The sequence below is a fragment of the Phyllostomus discolor genome, chromosome 5 (genome assembly GCF_004126475.2).
Source record: "Phyllostomus discolor isolate MPI-MPIP mPhyDis1 chromosome 5, mPhyDis1.pri.v3, whole genome shotgun sequence".
Classification (NCBI taxonomy): Eukaryota; Metazoa; Chordata; class Mammalia; order Chiroptera; family Phyllostomidae; genus Phyllostomus; species Phyllostomus discolor.
Window position 1 is genome coordinate 164,237,755 of NC_040907.2, and position 21,971 is coordinate 164,259,725.

The following is a 21,971-nucleotide window of genomic DNA, read 5'->3' on the forward strand; positions in this document are numbered from 1 at the left end:
CTTTAAAGAGAGAGTGGAGCTTGAGTGTGGTCTAGATAAAAATGTTAACACTATCTTCATATTGAAACTACCTGGAGGTCTTTTAACACATGCGGATGTCTGGGCCATCCCCTAAAGTCATGAAGCCAGTTTCTGGGTTGGGGCTGTAGGGTGACTCTTGAGCGCTGGTTCTGTTCCGAGGCTTCCCGAACGACTCCGATGTGCATTCAGGGTTGAGCCAAGGGAAGGATGGGCTCAGCCTTCCAGACAACAAAACCGTTCAGACAACAGCAGGCTTGGTGCTGACTGGAGACAGTTGAAACGAAGTTTTTCCTGACGTTTTGCATTTTGTTTTCTAGGCACCGTATTCATAGCTTTATGTTCATGATCTCCTCTGAGCTTCACAATAACTACGCGGGAGGCATCACTTTTATCCTCATTTTACATGCAGACCCAAATATACAAAGAAGTCAGGTAAAATACCGATCATCAGGCTTCTAGTAAGAGGAAGAAAATGCCCAGATTCTGAGGCCTTGCTCTTAACTCTTCATTTAGAAATCATTGTACGTTAGTACGGACAGGGAAGATTCAGTAGCCCTTAGCTGAAAGCCACAACTTGGTTCTGGGTCCAGTATGAATTGAAGGTACTGTAGGTACAGGCACAGTGGAATCCATAAAATTTAGACTTCACCTATTAGAGTCTTAGTATTTTGTTATTTTATGTTTTTTAAGTGAAAAGATCATCAATATACAGCAGTGCCTCGATATTCAATGCACTACAGTACTTTGCAATGAAGGATTATCCTTGAATTCCACAATTGTGGAAATGGACTGAATACACTGTATAGGTGTTATAATGGGATAAAGAAATTGAACGATACAATCACTGACAGATTAATTCTGCTGGAAGGATCTGGACCCTTGAGAGTTGAGAGCAATTTATGATCTTCAATTTTATGTGATTATCATAAATTGTGTATTTTTCATTATAATTTGTTCCAAAAGTTAGACAACTAAGCTATATTATTAATCTTAAAAATAATTTTATTTATTTACATACATGTGTTTTAATCAGTCATTTATAAGAGAACATGTAATATAGGAAAACACCTCTCTGAATCATGAGATGTACAGACATTTAAAATTCTGTACTCTACAGGACTAAGTTTTCTTCATCAAGGTCTTACTCTTTTGATTAGTTTATTACAAGGTGTTCAGTGGATTTAGTTGGTATCATGAATAAATTCTTAATATTTTCATATTGTATTTATAATTGATTTTACTTTTATATTTATTTATATCTTTTAGTTCATTTTTTTCTTTTAACAGTGATGAAGAAGCTTATTTTTTTTTTCAGTTTTTGGATAAAAGGTGTTCTTTTAGCATAGTGGCAGATCTATATTTTTACCTTTGTTTCTTCTCAACAAAACTTATATTATAGTCTTTTTGGCGTATTAAGAATATCTGTCCATAGCAGACTTTTACAGCAGTATTTAATAGTAAAAAACACACTAGGTACTTGGCCCAGGTAGCTCAGTATGTTAGAGTGTCATCCTGATACGCCAGGGTTGCTGGTTCAATCCCCAGTCGGGACACATTAGAGGAATCAACCAATGAATGCATAAATAAGTGAAACAAGAAATTGATCTCTCTCTCTCTCACTCTCTCCTGCTTTCCCCCCTTCTCCTCTCTCCTTCCCTCCCCACCTTGCTCTCCTAATCTGTGCTTTTCTTTCTCCATCCCTCTATAATCAAGTTAAAAAAAGAGGTAAACATGCTAAGTTATAACACAAATATTCTCTGAGATTAGAGGGTAGTGAAAAAAAAACAAATTAACTTTGCTCTGTACTAGGACGGTAGAATTTTTTTTCATTTTAAACTCTTCTCACATATTGTAGATTGTTCAAAGAAGCAGAAAATTCATAAGGAAATGAATTTGAACACTTTTAAATATAAAAGTAAGAAGTTTAGTTCTCTCAAACTGGGGCATTGACCTAAATAACCTAAAGATGCAGATAAATGAAAATCACTTGACGTGAAAATCTTGGTTTTATTAGTTGTTTTGACAGAATAAGATTGAAAGTTTGCATTTATCTGAGTACCCATTATCATCCTGTGTGCCAAAGAAAAGCCAGCCCAAGATTTTAAATATTTTCAAGAGAGCCATTAAATGAATAACTACATAATTGTATGTAGATATTATTATATGGTATAACCATGAAGTCATGCTCCATCAAAGATTCTGTTCAGAATAGCATTTTCTATAAACTTAATTATATTAAGTAAACCAAGAAAGCTTTTTTAAGTCATGGAGAACTGCATAATTAAAAAGAAACTTTACTGCCTAGCTACTATAATATTTTTAGCTAGTTTGTCCTCTCTCTGTACTAATTTTTTGAAGTCCTTTCTTGTCCTTGGTGAAGTGGTCCCCTCAAATGCCCAGTCTCCCTGTGTGTTCTTCATGCCCCTGTTCAAACCCTTCCCATCCTTTCCATCCTCACAGAAGGAATCACAAGGGCAAGGGGGACGGAGGCTGTGCCAACTCTGTCACTGGCCCCGTCGGGTCTTTCAGGATGACCTTTGGTGATCTGTATTAGAAGATGCGGATTACTGCTTTTCCTATTGGATGCCTTTTATTAAATCATTTTGTTGTTATTCTATTCCAGTTGTCCCAGTTTTTCCCCTTTTACCCTCCTCTGCCCATCCCACCCACCACTCCCACAGGGCATGGGCCAAGACTCACAAAACTGCCAGAAACAAAGTCCTCGAACCTTTGAGGGCTGGGGACCGTGGCCACGGCTGTGGCAGCACCTTCCTTACACCTGTCCACCCCTCAAGATCCCCCTCCCTAACTCTGATTGACACAGAGTCCTCCTTTCCATCCTGACTTACACGAAACTTTGACTCCAACTTTTGGCACTTCGTTAGTGCTAAATAACTCATATCATGTTTTCTCTTTATTGTTTAATTTTGGCTATATGTTGATGTTGCAGCTTTATATTATAGAGGAAAAATGTCATGTGACCACATAATGTCCCTCTAGTGTATGCCTCGGCTATAAAATCGTCATATAAAATTTGCCAAGCAAAGGCCACCGCATGATGATTTCCTAGCTGCTTATTCAGCGTGAAAAGATAACCTCAAACGCTGACAACAACAGAATAATTTCAACACTGTCATGAAGTATAAATTTTAAACAATTGAGTTTCAGATACTTTTGAGCCATTTCAGCCTGAAGTACAGCACCACAAGGGAATTCTCTTAAACTGAGCTTACATTAAGAGGTATTTTAACACAATTGTTTTTATCTCAGAAATTATTAAAGCTACTATACCATGTTAACTATTTATAGTACTGCTATAAAGGACAAATAAAGGGTTTATCTGAGTCTTAAAATAGTAATGCACATGAGTTGTAGTGAAGTTCTGAATATAAGGCAGAATTAATATGATACTCTGCAAGTTAATATTAAATATACCATAGTATATATTCATTCACGGTTTATCAAGTTACATGCATGGTATCAATATATCTTAGTCTCCCTCTGTTACTTGATGATTGTTTCTTTTATTCCTCAAGTTTAAACCCTTGCCATTTGTTTCTGTAATTCTCACATGTTGTGTTTTCATACTTAATTCTACAAACCTAAAGGAAATTTATGCTGATTTATTTAAATATTCTTTATGAAGAAACATTCACTTTTATGTAGAAATATCTTCCAGAAAAAAAAACATGTTCTTAAAAATCTACTGAATACCAACTTATTTTTATGTGTGTGTAGGGGTATGTGTATTTACTTTACATTAATTATCTATTTTTAAAGCAAATAATCATAAACAAATAGCAACAAACTTAGTGTTCTAGAATACTCTATACTTTGACCAAAACCAGTGACTCAGCTTATTTTTGTATGTGTAGGTGTACCAGGAAAAGACCACACTATTTTATTTTTATCCACAGAATGGCTTAACTAGCTGGTGGGGTGCAGGGACATAGTAGTTCTCATGAAAAGTTTTAAAGGGGCTAGTAATATGGTCAGCGTTGTCTCTGTAGAATATGTCTCGGGGCTGGGGGAGGAGCTGGAGCCTAGAAATACTGCAGGTGAAAAGATCGGACGTGTGATCGATCGTACAGGGTGAGAATGCGGGTGGCAGTGTTTGAATCGCGATGTCACAAGGAAAAGGAGGGGACGTGCAGAACTGGAACCTACCAGTTCTTTGGGTGTTGGGCACAATAAAGTGTGAGGTCGGTGTCCTAAATGATCAGAACGCTGCTCTCTAACGAGGAATTCAAAATAAGAAAATACAACAGGTTCATGTGAACCCAATCAACTGTGTTTATTATAACGTGTTCCAATTAGTTTTGGAAAACTAAAATGGAGAATGATCTCAGAAGCTAGAGAAGACACTATTGGGGCAACACACACATACTTTTTTAATGCAATATGTTACTATTTTTTATTATCGTCAGCAGTGGGAGTAATAGAAGTAATAAATGTATTTATTAGGTGCTTGGTATGTGTTAGGTATTTTAGAACAGGTTACCTGAGGGCTGAGTGTTACTACTTTCTTTTTACAGATGAAGAAACTAAGCCTAGATAGAGGCTAAGTCAGTCGCCCGGCGTCACATGTCTAGCGATTATGGATGCCCGTGTTGAAACTGAGCTGCTCTACTCCAAAGCTCTTGTGCTGTGTGCGACTCGTTTCATTGAGCAGATAATGCAAAGTGGGAGTGGAAGGAGGCCCAAAGATGAAAGAGATAAATACCCAGGTCCATACATATGCCAAGACCTGAAAGAGTTTCTCATAATTTTTAAATAAATGAATTTACCTCCCTTTAATTAAAAATAACTTAGATGGTAACCCTAGTTTTCGGATGGCGAGAGGAAAACACAGAATAAAAACACGATAAAGAAACTTTCCCCGAGATGCGATGCGCACGCTGGTGATGGAGAATACTCAGTGTCGTTTTGGTTTTGACTTCGCAGCTTGTACCTGCAGCGGCCACGCTAACATCTGTCACATGCACACGGGAAAATGTTTCTGCACAACTAAAGGGATAAAAGGTGACCAGTGCCAACTGTAAGTAAAAATGGTTTTATACGACTTTTCTGGAAGGAATTTGTACCGCAGAACTAATTTCTGTAGGTTTTCCTTTTTAAGCGTGGTGTTGTGCTCGTTAAGTGACCAGTATCCCTGCACACTGCGTTTACTTGGGTTCTGTCAATTCTCCTAAAAAGTCAAGCCTTTTAAAACAACAGTTTTCTGGAGGACTTAAAACACGGGCCATAGATTATGTTTGTATTTTGTAAATCTCTAAAAAGAAGAAACATTCTTATTTTTTCTGGAAAATTCACGTTCCATATCAAGTCTGTATTGTCATCCGTATAATTTCCCTTCCTGTCTCGTTAAATAATTCAAGTCCAGTGTTTTTATGCCTTTCTTTCTTTTGAGTCTTTTGCTATTAATTCTGGTATTTGTAGTTCTTTAAGCCCTTTAAGTGTTTTCTTACAGTTGTCCTCTTTTTCTCTGTGATGTCTGCAGACAGGAACCTGCTTTTGGTGTCCTTCTGCTCTCGCTAGTTTTATGAGTCGTTGTCTTTTTGTAATTTAACTGTTATTTTCAAGATTTATTTCTCTCCTGAAAATAACTTTAAGGAGCAGTTGTTTCATGTTGTTTGAATCTTTTTCTTTTCATTCTTATTCATATACATCATATGTTAAAAGTATTTTTATTGTTTTGAATTATATATATGCAAACACTTATGTTTATATTAGATATAAATATACTCTAACCATAAATGTCAACCATAACAATTATAATTATAAAAATTGGTAAAATGTTTTCCAAAACTATAAATATGTGAAAATTATATCTAAAGAAGTCTGTTAAAAATGGAAAATGATCATTGTGTGTTTATCAAGAAGAAATATGGGGGTTTTTTGCTCTAGAATTATCCTAAACATTTCAATTTAGATGATTATGTCTTTGACTAGTTCCTGAAGTATCATAGGTTTTCAAGTTCACAGAAGATAAGCAGAACCAATTTTTATTTTTTCTCCGTAGTTTCTGAACTTAAAAATGAGGCCAGAGCATAATATTTTCAGGAAATTCTTATTAAGGAGGGCTATTTTGGTCTCATTACCAATGGAATTAAATCACAGTACTTTGCTCTAAGACCGAAGGATGCCTGCAGGATTTTGCAACACTCAGTACTGGTTGTCATGCACAGGGACAACTTTGTGGGCATGTGGTGTCTGTGTCTGCATAGGGCTTCATGCTTACAAGGGCATCCCACCTGCCCTAACGCTCTGCCAGCGCCATCTTGAAATTCTTAATAAATTTTTAACAAGAGCCCTGCGTTTTCCTTTTGCACTGCTCCTTGCTTTCCTGTCGCCCTCCACCCATCCCCACTATGAAGTACACAGCAGGTCCTGGTCATAAGCAACAGATGTTTTATTTTTGTTCTGAGACTCCATCATGAAGATGAGCACTGACATTTTTAATTTGTATGTACTTCTGCATAAATGAGATAGCCATCCACTTGATTGTCTCTTATGTGATATGGTACTTTAGTAACACATTTTTTTTCTCCAGATGAGGAAGCAGAATTTTAATTCATTGCACTTAGATGTACAAAGTTATAGAGTTTAACATTTCTATGAAATACTAAAAGGTAAATTATATAGTTCTAAATGATGAAAGTATATTTATCCTAGTTCTTATTTATGATTTTTTTGCAAGAAGAAGGAAAATTGGACTACTAATTTGTAAAGAGTACTTTGTAGTTAGAATTACATTCATTATTTTTTTGTTCTATTTATTTAGCTTTTGAGTGTGGGGCAGTGAAAGATAGGGCCATCATTCCTAAAGCAATCAGTTCCTACGGTGCGCTTACCCAGGAGAAAATGCTCTTGCTAGGAAGCAAAGCTAGTCATTCAAATCAGTAAACAATGATTAAATGAGTGCTAATAGTAATGAAGATAAATAGCACGTGGTTTTTGCTTAAAGTATCTTTCAACATAGCAGCGTAGACAGTAGTCAAAATACACTAATTTCTTTCAGTAGTGATTTCAGATACTTATCAACCCTTTCCTCCTCTCAGGATAATTTTTGTTCAGGTTTAAGTATGTAGTCAGACATCACATATTCTTGGATATTTTCATAACCTCCCCAAACTGAAATTGTTTCTTTTCCTATTTGTTAATTTTTTCCTTGTATTAGCTGTGTACTTGCCTGTATCCTCTATAAAAGTGAAATTCTTTGGGGGTTATTACATTAATAGCACAGTGTCAGTGTTCATTAAATTTATTAAATTTATTATTTAATGAAATGGAGTGCAGAAAGTACTGAAGGAGCTCTGAAAAGGGAGTGAAGAATTTATCTGGGAGGGGTAAGGGAAGTTGGAGCAGAGGGCATTTAAGCTGGAGCTCGAAGGAGGAGCTACTAAACTGTTCTGGGTGGAGAATATAGTAAAGAATGAAGCCAAAAGGTAAAAACGAACGTGGTTTTAGCATTTCCATTGTTTGCTCAAGGATGTAGGGAGCTGGGAAGAGCTTCACTTCTGCCTTTCCAATGAAAGAAAGAAAAGCTGGGCAAAGAACAAATTCATGAGTAGGTTCGAAAGCTTTGAGCTATTGGCAGAATTCAGGGATGTTTTGCTTGCTGGGGAAGGACAAGGTAGACATGAGTGGGTCCCTGGCAGCAGCCGGGATGACTTAAACCCTTCGCTGCACTAAAGAGGGTCAGTTAACGTGGAGCCAGCAGGACAGTCCTGGTTTAGAGCATTCTGCTAACGTCAGGGTAGGTGTTGTCAGTGTGCTCCCTTGAGAATTTATGCTCATCCTTACTTGGGGTATCACAGTGAAAACTGTTTCCCGCATCTAGTAATGAGATTTTAACAGATGTCATAGAGTCAAGAGAACAGTCTGAATTCTTGAAGCCCAGCAGTGCTAACATCAAGCACCATATTGTTAATTGTGTGTAGTGTGAATACATAAAAAGAAATAGTCCTGATCACTTCTCTAATTGTATACCTTGAGTAAATTACTTGAATTCTCTGGGAATCAGTATATTTCTCAGTAAAAAATATTAAATAGCCATCACTTTGTAGAATTATTATGAAGATTAGATTTGCCAATATAAAGTGCGTAGTAAGGTGCTGAGCACGTAGTCAGTGCTGAAATATCAGCTCTTAAAAAGAAAAATAAAAACAAAAAAAGAACAAGGTAGCCAAGTGGCTAAAAATTTAAAGGTGAACAAGAGCTTTCAGGGAGATGAGACATGAGCCCCCGCTTACCTGGGGTGAAACCAATAGGAAACTTACGAGTTCAGCTGAGGAGGTGATGAGTGTGCGCTGTCAGTCCAGTGTGAAGCTCCTGGCCACCCAGGAATAGTGGAGCTCACACCTTTTTTAGAGTTTTGTTTTTTTTTTAAATTTCACCCATGAAACCAAGCAGTTGCTCATGCAGAAATGGGAGAAGTTTTTTTAAGAATGTTTTTCCTGTGGTGGAAGCTGAGGGTGGGAATGGCAGACACAGTGGGTGAAGCTTCGGTATTGGGATCCAAACATTCATGTATAGGGTCACCAAATTATTCATCTTGCCAAGGAGGTTCTCACTCTGGCCCTGGCCTGGAACACTGTGGGAACTCAAAAATGATACCTGAACAATGAATTTAATGAAAATATGAACTCTTAGATAGATATATAATAAGTGAAGTAGTATTTTCTATGAAAGCTGCTTGCTTTTGAGGAGCAATGTGTGGACTTTAACAAAAACACAATGTACTATTTTTGGAACATGTCTCAATTTTATTTATAAATTGTGTTTAAATAATTCCCTAAATTAAAATATAGACTGACATATGATTAAATGTTACAAAGTATGTTTTCTTTCTTGAAACCCCACCACGTATCAAGGCATAATATTCCTTGCCTGATATTTTGGAAGACTGTAGAAACTGTATTATTTCTTAGACAGAAGGAAGTAGAGGGTATGAGTCAGTAGAGTTGTGTTGTCAGACTCTCCTGTTGAAAAACGATTGGTACCCCAAAATAAATTTTAATGTATAATGTCTACCACATAGATTTTATATTGTACTGCTACAAAACTTTAAAAAATGCATAGGGCATGAATAATATACCAATTTTAATTAATTTTTAATGAAATTCAGTGCTGTTCATAAGTTGATACTACTAGTAATATTTGGTTCTTATTCTCTTACAAGGAGTCTTATATATTCTCTAGACATGTGATACACCCAGACAAATGTGTTATATATATCATGAACAGCAAAGCTATTGTTTATAAGGTTTTCTGAAGTGATGAACGTGTTGTGTTACATTCTAAACATGATTGTATATGGTCTGTTTTCAAGTTACATGTTAGTTGCATTGTTAGAAAATTCAGTATGTTTTATAAACATGCAGAACTTATTCTGTAACTTTTATGTAAAATGGAAGTTGTTTCTACACTCAAATAATTATAAATAGAAAGTTATTCATTTGCCATGTTATTCAAAAGTTGTCTAGGGTTTGGATCATTTTTTGTTTCATGGGGTTGCCTTGTGCATTCAGAATGTCTATCATCCTCCCTCCCATTTTGGCAAGTTCCATTAGAACTCCATAATTATGGAGTAAATAATTGTTATCCACAGATTTAATTTCTATTGAGAACCACTGGCTGAATCAGTTAGTGTTTTCCTTGACCTAGCCAAAAAAACTTTTGTTGTTTCACTTACTGCACGTAACATCTTTTTCCTATTTTTCACCTTTGTCCTCATCTGTTTTTTAGTTTACTTTTCTCTTTCCGACTGTGTCTAACTGGCTGTTAATCTCATCCACTCAGTTTTTAATTTTGGTTATTACAACTTTATCTTACTGATTTTATAGTGTCCAGTTTTTAGACTAAAGTCTTAACTTTATCATAGTTTTAAGTCTTGTCTATTATCTCCTACCGTATAAAAAATAGTTATTTTAAAGTGGATGCCTTTCCCTGGAGAATATCTGAATTTCCATGGCTATATTTACATGATTCTTTGTTTCTGCTGGTTCCTGTCCTTGTTTATTTTTGTTAGTTTCTAAGCCTCCTTATTTTTTATTTTGTACTGGGTACCATATTTTCAAAATTTATTTATAGCTCTTTTGACACTTTGCATAGAAGGCTTTTCTAAAGAGAATTCGATTCAGTCCTGAGCCTCAGGGCAGTAGCACCTTAATCATTTTCAGGGATGAGGATGGTTCAAAGTAGATCTTCAGTCTCTTGAAGCACTCCTTGTGTCTTTTCTCCTAAGGTTAGACTTTGTTACCTAGCTCCTCAACCTTTGGTGGGCCTAAATGCCGGTCCCTTTTTTTCCTGTGAAATCATCTTTCCATCTATAATCATGAAATCTCCCAATAACCTGGGATTTCATCCTCTGCATCCTAGCTTGGAAATTATTTGCTTTTCTGCTCTCCAGGGCTTATTCATTAAAAGCAAGTTAAAAATCTATCCATCTTAGTTGTCCTTTTAATTTTTTATTTATATATATTTTTATTCTTGTTTATTATTTCTACAGATGTGACTCTGAAAATCGTTATGTTGGTAATCCACTTAGAGGAACGTGTTATTGTAAGTATTTGTATTTTTTCATTTTAATTAATTGGTTTGAATTATTAGTTTCAGGTGATTTTGCAGATAATAAAGTTTATCTTAAATACTTGATATCATTATTAGGCTACCATTTTTATTTTTCCCAAATCTTGTAACATACATTGCTAAGAAAAGCAGTGTCTTCTCACTATATTTTCTTAATTTTATTTGGTGCATTTTTTTCTACTCTGAATATAAAAATAGCAATAAATGTTATTCTGAACATGGAACAAAATATAGAACTTGATATAAAACTCGGCTGGATTTTAGTGTAATCTTTTCATTATGATTAAATTTAGAACAACTGAAATTTTGTGATAGATTTTTTAAAGGGGAAAATTTTAACCATCATTAAAAAGCTGCAGTGATTTTGTGTTGAAAGACACTTCCATTGGGTAATGATCAGATGGCAGATGTGTATTTAACTTTTTAAGAAAAAACCAAACTATTTTTCCCAAATGGTTTTACCATTTTACATTTCCGTTAGCAGTATATGAGTTTTAATGGTATCTAATTCTCATGTTCTTTGCATTCCCTAATGACTAATGATGTAAGCATTTTTATGTGAATTTTTCCATGTGTTTATTTTATTTGATGAAGTGCATTTAAGTCCATGCCCCACTTTTAAAAATTGCATTGGTTGTTTTCATTTTGAATTGTCAAAGTACTTTATTTATTTCAGATGCAAGTCCTTTGTCTGGTATATGATTTGCAAATATTTTCCCTAGTTTGTGGCTTGCCTTTTCACTCTATTAAGAGTTTCTTTTCATGGAATTTTAAAATTTAGATGAAATTCAATTTATCAGTTTGTTGTTTTAGGAATCTTAGCCTAATTAAGGTCACAAGGATTTCCCCCTATATTTTCTCCTAGAAATTTTATATTTTTAGGTTTTCCATTTAAGTATATATTACATTTTCCGTTAATATTTGCATACATTTTAAGGGATGAATCAAATTTTTTGTCTCCATTTGGACATTCGAATGTTCTAATACTATTTATTCACGCACTGTCTTTTCACCAGTGAATTGCTTTTGCACCTTTGCTGAAGGTCAGCTGTCCGTATACGTGTATAAGACTATACTTGTTTTTTGTGTTATAAAGGAATTTTAGCATTTATTTTGGAACATATGGTACAAGAAATTTTGTGTAATGAATAATTAGTACTTTGCATATAAATATCATTATTGCTTTCTAGAGTTACATTTTTAATGCATAAGCATAAATAAAAGAATTAAAAAACATTTATATAGATATGGAATTAGTACTACCCATGTATAACGCACATCCTTATTTTTCCTAAAAAATGTGGGCAAAAGTATGTATTATACATGGCAAAATATGGTATATTCCATTTTTTTAGAAATGGGAAATATACTAATATTTAATCCTTTTATGTTACAGAATAAGGTTATTTTTCTTCTAGATCAGAACAGTCTGATGTAAATACATTGTGAGCCACCTCTGTAACTTTAAATTTCTACTAGTTCCATTAAAAAAGTAAAAGGAAACAGGGGAAATTAGTTTTAATACTATGTTTTATTTATGTCAACATATCTAAAATATGTCATTTTAACATGTAACAGTATAACAATCATCTGTGAGCTATCTTTCAGTTTTTTCCAAATTGTTTGAAATATAGCTTGTATATTCAATACGTAGAGCAATCTTACGTTAACTTTGTCACGTCAGTCACGCAATAGTCACATGTGATAGTGGCTACCATATTGTAGGGCTCATATCTACGTTATAGAAGACTGTCCCTCTCTTTTAAAAATGCTAAAGGAATAGTTGTAAAGCGCTAGATGGCAGTCTTGCCATTTGCTATGAAACTTTTAGAGCTTAATGACATTTGAAAAAAATTGTGTTGAAAAAAGAAAAGGTCAGTGGTTCTTGTAATAGTGTTAATGGAAACTCTTCTGATTTTAAAGATTAGAGTGAAATGTAAAATGCAGGCCTACACTGCAACATAAAGCCATTGAGTTCAATATGGTGTTAACTTAATGGACAGTAATACAGACCAGCAATTGTATCCTGGACAGTCTTGACAGTTTTTCAAATGTCAGTCTAAAACCAGAAACCGAGTGTGTTAGAAATCTGTCATTGCTCCCATGGAAACAAAAGAAAGTTAGTAGCAATGATACCTCATTAGACTGATGGTTTTCAACAGTGAATTATGCAATTTATCTCACCAAATATGAAAAAAGTAGTCTCAAAGTAGTTCCTTTTTTCCTTGATACTTTATTTTTAATTATAATAACAGTAGTAACAAGAAAACCTTAAATGCAAAATGAAAGACTGGACTATGAAAATGTTACATAGTTGATACATTTGAAATGTGTAGAACTGAGTATAGGAGGTCACTTTCTCTAATCATCAGCTTTACACTACAACTATCTTAATTATTCTTTTTTTGTTTTTATTTTTTTTAAGATTTATTGATTTATTTTTAGAGAGGGAAGAGGGGGGAAAGAGAGAGAGAGAGAAACATCAATGTTCGGTTGCTGGGGGCCATGGCCTGCAACCCAGGCATGTGCCCTGGCTGGGAATTGAACCTGCGATGCTTTGGTTCGCAGCCTGCGCTCAATCCACTGAGCTGTGCCAGCCAGGACTATCTTAATTCTTTAACTCTATGCAAACCAAATTGCTGATTATTGTGCTTTAGTACATTTCCAAGTAATCAAACATATTTGGGTTTATTTCACCTTTCATTCTGAAAGATTACTGTATTCTTAAAAAATTTCTTTTATTACTATTTAGAGTTCAGGGTGCAATTTTGTGGTAATAATAGTACACTGACTTTTGAAAAGTAAAGAACTAATTACTCTATATTCAGTGATCACCTCCAGTATTTATTATATCTTAGTTTATATTTGTAAAAAAAGGAAATATTTATCCATTTATTTCACTGTATACCCTTTCATTATTATTGATTTATTTAATTAATGTTTATATCTTAAACTGAAAGATATTTATAAATGTTATTTACTGGATTTGAATTTTCTATTTTTGATAAGTGAGTGATAATATTTCTAATATACATTATTGTAGCTGTGAATTAAAACAAATACAGGGGTGGGCAAACTTAGGTTAAATTACCAGCCATCATTACCTAAGTAATAAAGCATAAGTAAGTAAGGATATGACATAATAAGAATAATAAGAAGAAGGCAAGTGATATAAATAAATAATGCAATAATTAGTAAATAAAGAGTAATACAAGAATAAACTGTTTCACATACTCACAACTCTACATCTGCTTTTGCCAACCCCTGTATTAATCTCATTACTCAAAATGCCATGCTATATAAAACTATAAAGCAGCTAAAACTTGAATTAACCTTATATTTAGTGTAATTGTCCTATGTTTTGTTCTAAAAGAGAATAAAAGTACTTTTCTGTTTTAAACTAAATATATTGTATTTTCTTAGTGAATGTTTTATGTGACTTTTTAGCCATTGAATATTATAAATAGCTACCTAAAGGGAAATGGCTGGTCCATTGGCAGGAAGAGCCAAGTGAGCTCAATAGGCACCGAGAACCTGAACTCTTGTGTTTCACAGACCGAGGGCACGTGCGATCGAGGGTTGTCTGACAAAGCATGAATGATCTCCATGTGGTTGGCATTTTGACCTTCTTCCTCGATTCATTTCTATTTTTATTAAATTCCCTCAAGTCTTTATGCCAGTATTTTAGATGTTTATTTCAGAATTATTTAATATTTTTGTCTATTCAGAAATGAAGGCTAATGCTGCACAGTTATGAGAAACTTAAAAATAGTTGAAAGAGCCCTGGCTGGCGTAGCTCAGTGGATTGAGCACGGGCTGGGAACCAAAGTGTCTCAGGTTCTATTCCCAGCCAGGGTACATGCCTGGGTTGCAGGCCATAACCCGCAGCAACCCCACATTGATGTTTCTCTCTCTCTCTCTCTCTCTCTCTCTCTCCCTCCCTTCCCTCTCTAAAAATAAAATAAATAAAAATTTAAAAAATAGTTGAAAGAAAATAATGGATATGGAGTTAATCTAGAATAGAGACAAAAAGTTTATTTGACCATGTATTTTATGATGAATCTGTTATATTTCTCTGGTTATGTAAAAAACATAGACTTGCTGTAAAAATAATTAAAAGGAAAAAAACAAGTAAAACATGTCTGAAAACCTCCGACCAGGGCTCCCAAGCGGCGCTGTGTGGTCAGCACCCTCTGAAAAGGCTCTCGGCTGCGAGGAAGAGCGAGGGTTCACGGCCTGCATGCACTTCTCTCCTGAGCCACATGCCCAGGTGTGGGCTTGTGTACCTTCAGTAAGGGCTCACGGTTCCTTATTCCTGTAAAGATGCTGAGTGGGCTAATGAGGGCACTGTGTGCCTTTCTAAATAAATCATATCTATAACATACCTAGTATTCTTATTGTGAAACACTTTTTTCCTTAACAAAGGAATTATTTACCACCATTTATTGAATATAGCACAGTTTTTGTCCAGACTAGAAAACAATCCATATTAAAATACCGATAACATATTTCCTAGTTATGGAACAAACATTCCAAAAATTTATATGGAACCAAATATAAATTTTATTTGGCAATTTTGAGAAAGAAGAACAAAGTAGGAGAGATCACAATACCTGATATTAAACTATATTGTGGTGCACTGTAATCAAAACAGTCTGGTATGAGCATAAGAACAGATACATAGATCGATGGAACAGAGTAGAGAGCCCAGAAATAAACCCATGTCTCTGTGGTCAGTTAATATTCAACAAAGGGGGCAGAAGCATAAAATGGAGTAAAAATAGCCTCTTCAACAAATGGCGTTGGGAGATCTGGACAGCTACCTGCAAAAAAAATGAAACTCTACCAGCAACTTACACCATACACAAAAATAAACTCAAGATGGATGAATGACTTAAGTATAAGTCACAATACCAAAAAAGTCCTAGAGGGGAACATGGGGAGGAAACTCTCAGGTATTCTGTGCAGCAATATTTCCACTGACATGTCCCCAAGAGCGAGGGGCATAAAGGAAAGAATAAACAAATGGGACTGCATCAAAATAAAAAGCTTCTACATGCCTACGGAAGACATTAGCAAAATGAAAAGGGAACCAACCGTATGGGAAAATATGTTTGTCAGTGATACCTCAGACAAGGGGTTGATCTCCAAAATATATAAAGAACTCATGTGACTACACACCAGGAAGACAAACAATCCAATTAAAAAATGGGCAAAGAAACTGAACAGACCCTTCTCCAAGGAGGACATACAGAGGGCCCAGAGACAGATGAAAGGATGCTCAGCATCACTAGCCATCAGAGAGATGCTAAGTAAAACCACAATGAGATACCACCTCACATCGGTCAGAATGGCCATCAGAAATCAACAAACAACAAGTGCTGGAGAGGATGTGGAGAAAGGGGAACCCTAGTGCACTGTTGGTGGGAATGCAGATTGGTGCAGCCACTGTGGAAAAGAGTATGGAATTTCCTCAAAAAACTAAAAATGTAACTGCCTTTTGACCCAGCAGCTGCACTGCTGAGATTATTCCCTAAGAGTCCTGATAACACTAATTCAAAAGAACCTATGCACCCCAATGTTCATAGCAGCACAATTTACAATAGCCAAGTGTTGGAAGCAACCCAAGTGCCCATCAGTAAATGAGTGGACCAAAAAACCATGGTACATTTACACAATGGAATACTACACAGCAGAAAGAAAGAAGGAGCTCCTACCCTATGCGACAGCATGGATGAAACTGGAGAGCTTTATGCTAAGTGAAATAAGCCAGGTGGTGAAAGACAAATACCATATGACCTCACCTATAAGTGGAACCTAATCAACAAAACAAACAAGCAAGCAAAATATAACCGGAGACATGCAAATAAAGAACAAACTGGCAGTATCCAGAGGGAAGAGGGATAATGGGGGAAACTAGAGGAAGCGTGGTCAAGGAACATGTATACAGGACCCATGGACAAAGCCACAGGGTAGTAGGATTGAGGGTGGGAGGTGGGGATGGCTGGGGCGGGGGAAGGTCATAGGGGGAAAGTGGAGACAACTGTACTTAAAAAACAATAAAGAAAAGAAAAGAAAACAACCACCTGACTTTTTAAGTAATGAAAATACTGCTTCACCTTTACTGGGCACTCACTGTGCCAGGCTGTTCTGTGCTTTTTCTTTGTATTCGCTTATTTAATCCTCAAATGAGGATACGCTTATTATCCCCATTCTGTGTTTGAGGGAACAGAGGCCGGGAAGGTTTGTTTAGCTTGTATAAGATCACGCAGCTGGGAAATGGGGCAGTCAGTTCTCACTCAGGCCGTCTGGGCCTGTAGCCCTCCTCCTTGACTACAGGTGATCAAACCAGGGCATCAGAAATCAGCAATATATTTAACTCAAGAGTTGTTGGTAGATGAATAAAATAAAAACATTCTGTTAAAGAAAATGGAAGAGAGAATCTAAGCAATTAAAAATTTATACAATTTTCTCAAATGAGGAGTCTTCGCATAAAAACATACTTACTAAAATTTATGTAAAAATTTTATGCAGTTCCAATTAGAATTCCATTCAGTTCAGTTTTTTAAAGGGTATGCATTAGAATAAATTATCTTAAGCTTTATTTTAAGTCACAAACTTTTAGAATATTCAGTACAATTATGTAAGAAGAGACAGTGGGAAATCCCACTCTGATGTATGTTTGCAGATACGCTGTAACTCTGACTGTACTGGTTCCCATAACCAAAGAAGGAATCGATGAACAAATCAAGTCCAGGGTTAGATTCCTAAACATATGGGAATTTATATGGCACTCACTTTACTTTCAAAAAGCCCTTAATGACTTCATGTGTTCATTCATTTTTTTAATTAAATACTTCTGATTTTTCTTGTTCAAGTACAGTTTTTTGCCCCCTCCCTGCCGCCCCAGCCTTCCCCACCTGCCTCCCCTGTTTCCACACCCCCTTGTTTTTGTCCACGTGTCCTTTATGGTTGTTCCCATAAACCCTTCGCCCTTTTCCCCCATTGTCCCCTCCCCTCTCCCTTCTGGCTACTGTCAGTTTGTTCGTAATTCTTCAATGTGCTAAACTTTATCTTAGGTTGTAGCTTTTGCATTTATTATTTTTCTGCCTCAAGCACTTCGTCTCCAGCTAATATCCGCTCCAATGTAAAACGGACTCCCCCGGGGTACCACAATAGCCTGTATTTTTTTTTCATCCTAACTTACAGTAGAAAGTTACCTCACTTGTTTATTTGTTTACTTGAATGTGACTTTCTTATTTTTTTTTTTTTACTCACTAGTATGAACATCTCTGAATCCAGGACCTTTCACTATTGGAACCCACAGTTGGAAAACTGTATGGTCACTGGGCAGGCACTCAGTAAACACATGGAAGTGCCCATCCACACTATCTATCAGTAGATGTGTATACGTGCATTGTGGGTGTCTGGGCAAGTGTTTTATTTTTCACTTTATTTACATGTAGAATAAGCCATCATTGAAAACCATTAAGCATCATCCACTCATTTAAATAAAAATGAGCTTCGAGCTTTGTTTTTTTAACTTGGCCTGTGTAACATTTGTTTCAAATAATAACTAAGCAGCTTCCCATGTATCACTGCAAAACAACGGAACGTTTTAGCTGTTGGAGATACTATGAAGCATAGGATGGTGTCTTCTGAGGAGGTCATGGCATATTATATGAAAACTCCTAGTTAGAATCATGGGTGAATGGGCATTGGTGAACTTCATCCACCCTCTTTCATCCATAGATTAAAAAGTAAGACCCACTGAGTTTTAAGTGTGTATTCTAGGCCGTAAAATCAGTAATTTTCAGTGCAAATAGTAAAGATTTTGCATTTTTTTCTGTGATATATCTAACGGATGTTTAACTTGCCAAACTCCTGCAACAGATTTCACCTTTGAAATTTTTCTAAGTGTTCCAGGCTCAGTAAAAATTATTTTTTTAAGATTATTTATTTATTTATTTTTAGAGCGCGCGCGCGAGAGAAACATCCATGTTTGAGAGAAACTTCAGTAGGCTGCCTCTCGCACACCCCCAACAGGGTATCTGGCCTGTAGCCCAGGCACGTGCCCCGACCAGAATTGAACTGGTGACATTTCGGGTGGGAGGACAATGCCCCCCCTATGAGCCACACAGTTCAGAACAGTAGAAATTCTGAGTTACTAATTGTAAGTATGGATAGTAGTGTTCAGCAAGCAAGGGAGACTTGTATTTATTGATATTTATTATGTGAGAACAATTTAATTATTTAATACTCACAAGGGTGACATACTTTTTCTCGTTAATTTACTTACTGAAGAGTTACACTGTTAGAGCTTGGAAGGAGTGTGGGTTGTTGGAATTGACCCACTTCCGTTTACTGATTCAACATATATTTATTGACTATTTTGTTAGACTCTGGGGATATTACAGTGAACAAAACAGGTTCTGCTACATTGACGCTTATAAACCACTGGTGAAAATAGATATTAAGCCTATACAGTCACCTCGATATGATTGTCATAATAAGACCTGTGAATGAGAATTATAGATGCTTTGGGAGAGTATTATAAGAGAGCATGGCCTAACTGTGAGATAAGGTGGTAGAGCGGGTAAAGCAAGAAAATGAAGGGGAGTTGATGTGAAAGGTGAATTGATAGAGGAAAGGTATGGTGTGGATGGAGAGGAACAGAATCAGCAGGACGGTGTGCATAGAGGCCTGTAGTCAGAAAGAGCATCCTGGCCTGTGAGATAGAAGTACTCCAACACATAGAACTAGGTGAAGAGCGGCAAGAGATGCGGGGTGTGAGGCCTGCGGGATCCAAGTCACATGCTGCTTTTTATAGACAATTTTGGTCTTTATAGGAAGAAAAATGGGAAGCCACTGGAAAGTGTCAGGAAGAGGGTAAAATGTTAAGTTTTAATTTTAAAATAATCACTCTGCTTGCAGTGTGCCAAACAGCTTGGTGAGGGCAATAGAGTATGAAAGAGACCATGTTTGTTCAGTTTCTGAGGCATATTCCTGGAGCTCCATGTTAAAATGTGGTAGGTCCTTGAATATTGTCATTTTGTTCAACATTTTTCTTATAATGTTAATCAGAAAGCAACAACAACAACAAAACCAGTCTGGTGGAGGCCACTGCGTGTGTGGAGCTGACATATTCCCCCGTGTCTGCGTGGGTTTTCTTGAGGTCTTGCCATTCCCTCCCACATCCCACAGATGGGTATGTTAGGTGACCGCCAGCCTACGTTGCCCCAGTCTGAGTGGTTGTGGCTGTGGGTGCGGGCGTGAGTGGCCCAGCGATGGAAGGGCATCCTGTCCAGTGTGGGTCGCACCTTGCATCCCGAGTGGCCAGGGGAGCTCCAGCCACCCTGGAGCCAGAACTGGAATAAGCCTGTTGGAAAATCTTTGTCCTGTTTTGTAGTAATCTTTCCTACACGTATGTATAGCTCACCTATATTCACATAAGTTTTATCATTTACTAAACAATTGTAGTGTCCCAGGTTCGATTCCCAGCCAGGGTACATTCCTGGGTTGCAGGCCATAACCCCCAGCAACCGCACATTGATGTCTCTTTCCCTCTCTCTCTCTCTCTCTCTCTCTCTCTCTCTCCCCCCCTTCCCTCCCTAAAAATAAATAAATAAAATCTTAAAAAAAAAAAAAACAATTGTCTAAGTTGGCAAATACATGTACTTAGATGTAGGCCATTGTCTAAAACATGTGGATTCTTAATGTAGTCAAAGTGTATGTGCATCCTTTTCTAAAAATATGACCATGAAATCATATATTTATGAACAAATACCTAGCTGTAGATAAACATGCATATGAGAACCTGTTTGACTTTGGAAATCTTTAGATTTCATTCAAAGTGAATAAAGAAAGTGAAATAACATGTATGGACTGCACTTATTTTATGAGAGAGTATTCTCTAAGGCAAATACACACTATAATACAATTATGTTTAATCCACAGAGCAATCCTATGAGATAGGCAATTTTACCCGCTTTGTACCACTGACTTTCACTGAGGTTAATTAACCTGAATAACAAAAACCCGTTGGTAAATGGGAAATTGCAATTACAACTGAGATCTTCTTAAATATTGTGGACAATGGTAAATTGAAAGTAAAGTACAATATTAACTGGTGAAAAAGCAAATCATTAGATGTCAGTTTCTTTCTCAAAATAGTCAACATAAAAATTTCTGAAACAATTAAAAATGTATGTAATAATTGTTCTGGTCCCCAAATGACCTGACATTTATATGAACAGTGTCATTGAGCTACCATACTCATACACATATCAAGATTCATTTCATTTGGGATCCTGGCACGTTTGCCCCTTCTACATCATTTATTCACTTATGCAATCATTTGTTGTGTCAGTATGAACTCATGGATATATAGTTTATGGCTTACAATAAGTTATTAACATTATTTTTTTTTTATAGCTGAAGTTGCTCTAGATTTAGCCATTGGGTCCCTCATCAAATTGGCCCCTGTATCCTTCTGACCATGACTTCATAATTCTCTGAATACTTCCTTATATTCTGGGACTAAAAGACTCTTTTTGTACTTTTTCTGCCCAAGTCATGGACTCAACTTTTTTTTTTCTAAGAGGCTATGGTTTCTTATATTAAAGAGTGGTATATAGAAACCAAAATTTGAGAGCTAAGTATGCTCATTCATTTTTGGGTTGTTATTCTTCTTTTCCTTTAAAATACTTTTTTTCAAATTAAATTACCAAGTATATTCTTGTCCTCTTTTGGTAACTTTCTTATATTTTAACTGAAACTTGTCTTATTCTTAATCCTGGCTGTCCCCTAAGGGAAGTGTTGACTGTGTTTTCTTTCCTAGTGTCAATAACTTACAACCTGGGTGTGGGAATAGTAGCTGCTTTGCTCCCTTTGACATTGCAAATCATTGCTCTGCTTCACCTGCTCAAGAATCCCATCTCTTTCACCTCTCCTTTTTGCTGCCTTTCACTGAAATGCTTTGTGCTCCATGTAGCAATCTGTCCATTTAATACTTTTTACCTACCTCATTGTCTTTCCCTTAATATCTTTCTTGATATCATTCTTGATTCAAACTATCACATGCACTTTAACTATGCATTATTTATCTTGTGTTCAATTTCTGAAAAGACCATAGGACTCAAACCACTATCAGGTCAGCTTGATTACAAGGAAAGAATATATACCGAAAGGGCTCTGGAGATCTAAGATATTAGGGCTAACTGTGTAGTTATTGTAATTAAGGTGGGGTGTGTGTGTGGGTGTGTGTGTGTGTGTGGCGAGATCAACATTATCACCAATATAATAGGCCCCAAATAAGAGCTGTAGGTGTTAATATTTTTATACCATATGTGGTTACA

At 36.1% G+C, this 21,971-nt stretch overlaps 1 protein-coding gene across 4 annotated transcripts in view; it reads left to right on the top strand.

Moving 5' to 3' along the window:
* ATRNL1 (attractin like 1) overlaps positions 1–21,971 on the top strand; it is a 512,339-nt gene that overhangs the window by 147,894 nt on the left and 342,474 nt on the right. For all 4 annotated transcript variants that reach the window (XM_036027363.1, XM_028513523.2, XM_036027364.1 and 1 more), the window contains exons 20-21: positions 4,966–5,059; positions 10,535–10,587. In XM_036027363.1, the coding sequence (XP_035883256.1) occupies positions 4,966–5,059; positions 10,535–10,587 (147 nt within the window). The remainder of the gene's footprint in view (positions 1–4,965; positions 5,060–10,534; positions 10,588–21,971) is intronic.